Raw genomic sequence first — 6,946 nt, forward strand, 5'->3', positions numbered from 1 at the left:
ATACTCTCATACAGCTCTTACTGGTTTTATATTTGAAGGTATAATTTGTATAAATTATGTTCAGGTTTATCCTTTGTAATTTCAAATTTGGATTTTTGTGCCAAGTCTCAAGCCCTCAAGTTTCTTGAGGGCTGGTTTGTGGCATCAGTTCTCTAATTTGTGATCTGGTCCTATTAAATTCCTTGAGTGGGAAAATCCTTACTCTGTTTGGCTTTGTCCTGTGTCTGGTTCTTTCTGGGACTGACCCTGCACCACTTCCTACCCTACCCTACTTTAATGGTCTTCATTATCCCAAGCAAGACAAGATGAAACCATGTGGACCACTCAGGGAGTAAGAACTTCAGCGATGGAGAGTGGGAAAAGGAAACACCAGCTTGGCTAAGTGACATTTCTTGACTAGAGTTGTGGCTAGATTTTGTAAGAGTACAAGTGTCTGAGATCTTTTCTCTTTGGGGCTTCCAAGGTTTTCAGAAATTTGACACCATATCACATATCCCATCTTATTTCCCATGACTTTTTTAGGGACGCTAAGGTATAATTTCAGCTATCACTGAGTTCCACTGGGATGTTGCTAGAAATCTCCACATATCAAGGGGCTAGGGTACTATATAAATAATCAATATGAGTAATATAACAATGAAGCGAGGTATTGTGACCGATAGCTTTATTTCTAGGTAAAATATTGAATTTCTTTAAAAAATTCAGGAAGCATTTAGTTAACTTGCAAAAGTAGGTTTATTGAAGCATGAAAACAATTAGAGCAAAATTGTCATTTCAACTTTTTCAAGAGCATTCTAGTAAGAAAAAAGAAGAGGATGCAGAAAAATTGCTTAGTCATCTACTTCTAGATGGAAACTTTTCCCTGATGTTATCCAGAAAGATGGTGAGATTGATATGATTTCTTCATTTGTGTCCTTCTGGTTTTTCTCTGAAAGACACTCTTGCTGATCTGGAAATTGCTTATTTAACTTTCACCTCAGACACATTGCTGACTTGAGATGAGACGACTTTGCCGTCCACTACCTCCTCCACGATGGTCTTCGTCACTCTTGTCTTGTTTGGATCTGAAAATCAGAGAATTACAATGTCGGTCTGGAAACGATCACAGAAGCTCAGATCAAGAGAAATTCAAGTGCATTCTTTAAGTATGTTCTCTCTGGGTTAAGATTTTGTAAACAATAGTATATACTTTAAAAAAAAAATTATTCATGAAAGACACACACACACACACACAGAGGCAGAGACACAGGCAGAGGGAGAAGCAGGCCCCATGCAGGGAGCCTGACGTGGGACTCAATCCTGGGTCTCCAGGATCACGCCCTGGGCCGAAGGCAGGCGCTAAACCGCTGAGCCACCCAGGGATTCCCAGTATATACTTTTTATAAGACAAGCACAGTTTGCCTTTACTTTTAAATTATAAAATGATCATGAACATTAAATAATGTTTACCTCTTCCTTGGACAGAACAGCTTCCGGATCTTGATTCACCAGACATGGACATATCCCTAGATCCCATGTTTCTGGATCCTGTATTTCTGGATCCAGAGTTTCTAAAATCAGATCCTCCAAAACCAGAACCACTAGAGGAAAAAAGAATTGTTTTCCTTTGTAGTTTACAAAGGTGGGAGAAACCGTCCATGCGGGGGTGGGGGGTGGGGGGGTGGGGCTGCTCTCCATGATAAAGGTAAATGTCTTTTGATTAGATTGTCTTTGTGACTTTTTATTATTATTATTATTATTATTATTATTATTATTATTTAAGTTGGGCATGGAGCCCAACACGGCTTGAATTCATGACCCTGAGATCAAGACCTGAGCTGAGATCAAGAGTCAGATGCTTAACCAACTGAGTCACTGGGTGCCCCACTGTGACTTTTTAAACCAAGTCCAGCCCCCAAACCCCTTTCTGGTTTCATAATATAAGTACACCAAAGGAATGCATTGAGTGGGTTGATGACTTTCATTTACCATCCCTCTCCATCAAGCAGGCGGCGGTAGGTCTCAATCTCCATCTCTAGGCGGGTCTTGATGTCCAGCAGTTGCTCATATTCCGCATTCTGGCATTCGGTCTCGCCCCGAATCTGGCAGATCTGCTCCTCCAGGCTGCTGATCTGCATCTGGATTTCTGACAGCTGAGCCATGTAGCCAGCTTCTGTGTCAGCCAGAGTTGCTTCCAGGGAGCTTTTCTAAGAGAAAAAGCAAATCAAAAGTTCATGGTGAAAAATTAATTTTTTTTAAACACAAAATCTTATAAGGTGCTAAGAGAACTACACTTTCACACTTTCAAGTTGCAGCCTATGTTGTTCTGTCATTGGTTCTTCAATTTTTGTGGGCATAACTGTTTTTCTTTAAGCTAAATCTTTTATGAAAGTATATTATCTTTAACTGGAATGTTTTATGCTTTCTACAACCGCAAGTGAGTTCTCCTAATGCTGCTTTTATTATGTGCCAAGTGGAACATCTTGGCAAAGAAAGAAAATGGTATCGCGTAACTCCCTGTTGGAGATTTTGCAAACCTCTTTGCACTTACCATGGCCATTTGGGACTGAAGCTCAATTTCCAGGGCTTGCAGAGTACGTTTCAGTTCCGTTATCTCATTCTTGGCAGAACTGGCTGCCCCAGCATCAGTAGAAATTTGTGCTTGCAGTGATGCACTCTAGATAAAAACAAAATGCAGTCATTGCAGCCTGAAGAAATGAGATGAAGTGGCTTGTGCATGACTGCCATCTCAGGCATCCAGCAGTGAGAATCTACCTGTTTGTTGAATTGCTCCTCGGCCTCGCGGCGATTTTGCTCAGCCAGCTCTTCATACTGTGCCCTCATGTCATTCAGTAACTTGGTCAGGTCAGTTCCCGGGGCAGCATTCATTTCCACAGTCACGTCCCCTCCGGAGCTTCCTTGCATACTCTTCATTTCCTAGTGTGAAGGAAAAAAGACCACAATGATAAAAACAGAAAAGCAGAGATTCTTAAAATGTGCATAGCCAACAAAAAATGGAAACTAGGACACCAAAGGCTACCCCCACTTGCCACCAAATTCAGATATAATTTGCTCATGACTAATTTTTTCCTTGGTCATAGGAGTTGGAAATCCCTTTAGATAGAACTTAGTTTATTTTTACAGAATGGATGTGGGGGAAAATATGCAGGCCAGAGTTTAATTTTTTAGTTTAATAATGTGGAACGTGTTCCTACCTCCTCATGGTTCTTCTTCAGGTAGGCCAGCTCCTCGGTGAGGCTCTCAATCTGCATCTCCAGGTCTGAGCGCGTCATGGTCAGATCATCTAGAACTTTCCGCAGGCCATTGATGTCGGCCTCCACGGCCTGCCGGAGATACAGCTCATTCTCATACCTGGAAAGGACAGCAGTAGGACAGGATAGAGCATTTCAGAGTACATCCATTCTTACATATTCAAGAAAAAGATTTTTCCTTGAGCTATTTGCTTATTATTTGAGTAATCTCTACACCCAACTCGGGGCTCAAACTCACAACCCCATGATCAAAGAGTCCCATGCCCCTTTGACTGAGCCAACCAGGCACACTCTTCCCGCCCCCTCCACCCCAAGCTATTTGATAAATGAAGGCTACTAAGTTTTCTCTTAGGAATTTTTCCCCTGGAAAGAAAATTATGAACTGAATATTAATTTATTGACGGCCATTTTTTTTGTAACAAAAATTCATCTTTAATTTGCCTCTTTTTTGTTCCTTATTGGAGTGGAGTGATGGTCTTTAAAATTTACTCTCAGAATGTTTGTCAGTTTAGGTCTTGATGCCCTAAAAGATATTTCTTTAAATTTAGAATCAATGAAACAGACAGATTGCATTTTATTTTCCCCCATAACATTTGTTTGCAAGTCTTCCCTTTTCTTACTTGAGTCTGAAGTCATCAGCAGCCAATCTGGCATTGTCGATCTGCAAAACGATCCCAGCATTTTCAATAGTGGCAGTAATGATCTAGAAAGGCAATAACAGAATCACAGATGCTTTTTACCTGTGTTGGCATGCCCACCTGTGAGGGTAGATGTCCTTCGAGTTGGCTTTTAAAGGTAAATAAATTGCTTTGAAAACTTGCTTAGTAATGACATCTTTACTGATAATCTGGTGTAGTTGGATGACAATTTTCTGTAAAAAGGTAACAGTTTACACATGTACCAAAATAGGCATGGAACATTGTTTTATTAGAACACAGCCCCTCTGCTTATTTCTGCTGCTTTGGAGAAACAGTTATTCTGAAGTTCTTTCCAAAAGTAGAACAAAAAGTGAATTTTACTTCAAAAAGTCTTTAAAAAAATACTTCCCATACAACAGTGGATAAACATTTCAGATTTTGCCACATGCTCATACAATATTTGCACCAGATTTTCTAGGAGGAAAAAGTTGTAAAGATGATTTAAATCTAGCAAGACACTAAAACATGTCAACCTGCCAGAATTAATCACAAAAATATTAGATTAGGCTAGTGTTGACTCATTGCCACCATTTGTATATGTACATGTTAAATAGCTGCTTCGCATTCTATACATTTTGTTCTTATGTAGAAATACTCAAATTTGAGATGCAAACAGATAATTAGTGTGGTTGGATGTCATATACAATACTGTCATAGTTAAAACACACCAAGTACCAATTTTTGCATATGCAACAAGCAAATATGTCTTTGAATAATTCTTGGACTTGAAATCTTCATTACAGGATATAATCTGAATAAGAGCAAAAGACACAGAAATAGTAGAAACACAGTAATAGTCAGGGTCTCACCTGATTCCGGAGATCTTCAATTATTGGATAGTATTTGCTGTAGTCTTTTCCAGATCCACCATCTCCAGACCCAGGCCCAAATTTGTCATACCATTCCCTGATTTTGTTCTCCAGATCAGTGTTGGCCTCTTCCAGGGCTCTGACCTTGTCTAGGTAACTGGCCAGGCGGTCATTGAGGTTCTGCATAGTTTGCTTCTCACCTCCAGAGAAAAGCCCCCCATCACCAATACCACCTCCCATACCACCCCCCATACCACCACCATAGCTGTAGAAGCCTCCACTAGCACCACCACCGAAGCCAGAACCCCCTCCAAAGCCAGACCCCCCACCAAAGCCAGAACCCCCTCCAAAGCCAGAACCCCCACCAAAGCCAGAACCCCCACCAAAGCCAGCCCCAGAGCCTGAAGTTCCTCCCAAACCACCCCCAACTGAGCAGCTACCAAAACCTCCTCCAAAGCTGCCTCCAAAGCCACTGCTTGATACCCCACTGAGGCCACAGCTGCCAGTTCCTCCTCGGAAGCCCCGGGTAGAACCACTCCCTATGCCGCATCTGCTTCCACTGGTGAAGCTGCTCCCACCAACAGACACCCTGGCCAAGCCACTGCCTCCAGCCCTGGAAGAGGAGACACGAGATGAGCAAGACATGGTACTTCTGCAAACGTTTAGCTTGTCCAGGTGAATAGGAAAGGTAACAGTGAAGAATGTATTTGCAAGCTGCCGTTTTGGCCCTTATATACAGACTTTTAGGGTGTTCCTTTTCTGTGTCACTTCTTAATCCCTATGATAGTTTTGCTAATCTGCAATTGGATAATTTCTTTTTTGTGAACCCACTCTACTGGCTCTTTTTCCGAAGCTAGGTCAGAGCCTCGGGGCATTTACTATAGCAAGAAAAAAATAAGGTGGAGTAAAGCAAAAACTTTTTTTTCCCCAGAATTACAGTTTTAATCTTTCAGAGGTTTTGATGACTTACGATTCTTTTCTGAAAGAGTAATTCTATTCATTTTGCTTCATGATTTCCCAATTGAAGAACACATCCCCAGATTAGCAAATGCAATTAAAATACTTAATATGATGAGAATGGAAATTTCCCATCAAACTTGTAACTTTTGTTCATATTATGTTCTTAAAGTTGAAATTAGCTTTAGCATCAGCATTAGTTTTAGATTCACTTAATTGTTCTTTTCTATGATTATTTCAATCAGCATATTTCTAAGGGCATGTTTGTGTTGAAGTTTTTTTTTTGTATTCTGAGATCTTCGTATTTTCACTGTAAATAAGAAAAAATTAAATATAATACATGTGTACATGTGTATTATTAGATCTCAGGAACATGTTTATTTGAGCAGGGACTATCCTGGAGAGATTGGAAACATTTTTAGGTGGATTGCTTTAGTGTCAGATGGGAGTTGATTGTTACCCGTGTGATGGTACAAAGATGCTTTTCTTTCTGATTGAATTACTATTTTTTTTCTTTCTGATTGGATTCGAGCCTGAGATAGTGATACCAACTTCCTTCTTTGCAATCAAATCTTAAGAAACTAAGAGATGTTGCTGATTGCATCTTTGTTTTAAAGGTATCTGGAGAAGGAGATCTGAATCCACTTCTGCTAACCAATGTTATTCCTGGAGTCATTTTGTAGATACTATAATGTGGAGTTCCCCTAGTCTACTTTCTGCCCATGTTTTTTTTTTTTTTTTTCTGTTTTTGTTGAAAAGATATTTAGAAGAGATACGTATCCACTTCCGATAACTAATGTTATGATTGGGATCATTTTATATATACCAAAATCTAGAATCTTCCCCAGTTCACTTTCTGCTTCCTGTTTTTCTGTCCTTTTGTACTTTAGATTATTTCCGTTGGCTTCTGCTAGTAGTTTCTTTGGTTTAAAAGGTTTTGTTTTGTTTTGTTAAGACATGTACAACAAGCTGTATGCTTCACCTTATAGGAGGTACCTGGTGTCGTCGATTTCAGAAACAGAAAATAGAATAGTAGTTGCCAGTGTCTGAGTGGAGGGGAAATGGGGAACTGTTTAACGGATATAGTTTCAGTTTTGCAAGATGAAAGAGTTCTGGAGATTAGTTTCACAACAATGTGAATGTACTTAACACTATTGAACATACATTTACAAATGAGATGGTAAATTTTATTTTATGTCCATTTTACCACAATTTTTAAAAAGTGTCTTTT

General features: G+C 39.8%; 1 protein-coding gene across 2 annotated transcripts; it reads right to left on the bottom strand.

The window, feature by feature from the left end:
• Positions 1-711: 711 nt before the first annotated feature.
• Positions 712-5,763, bottom strand: KRT24 (keratin 24). Of its 2 annotated transcripts, XM_077853159.1 has the most exons (9): positions 5,199-5,751; positions 4,759-4,958; positions 3,872-3,954; positions 3,195-3,351; positions 2,755-2,916; positions 2,531-2,656; positions 1,969-2,186; positions 1,450-1,580; positions 712-1,064 (listed from the first exon to the last, which is right to left on the bottom strand). In XM_077853159.1, exons 1-9 carry the CDS (start codon positions 5,401-5,403, stop codon positions 961-963), a joined length of 1,386 nt encoding a protein of 461 aa, XP_077709285.1. In that variant the 5' UTR covers positions 5,404-5,751; the 3' UTR covers positions 712-960. The 2 variants fall into 2 exon arrangements, with proteins under 2 accessions (XP_077709285.1, XP_077709284.1); XM_077853158.1 differs by having other exon boundaries at positions 4,759-5,763.
• Positions 5,764-6,946: the final 1,183 nt, after the last annotated feature.

This window comes from Canis aureus, chromosome 16 (assembly GCF_053574225.1).
Source record: "Canis aureus isolate CA01 chromosome 16, VMU_Caureus_v.1.0, whole genome shotgun sequence".
Classification (NCBI taxonomy): domain Eukaryota; kingdom Metazoa; phylum Chordata; class Mammalia; order Carnivora; family Canidae; genus Canis; species Canis aureus.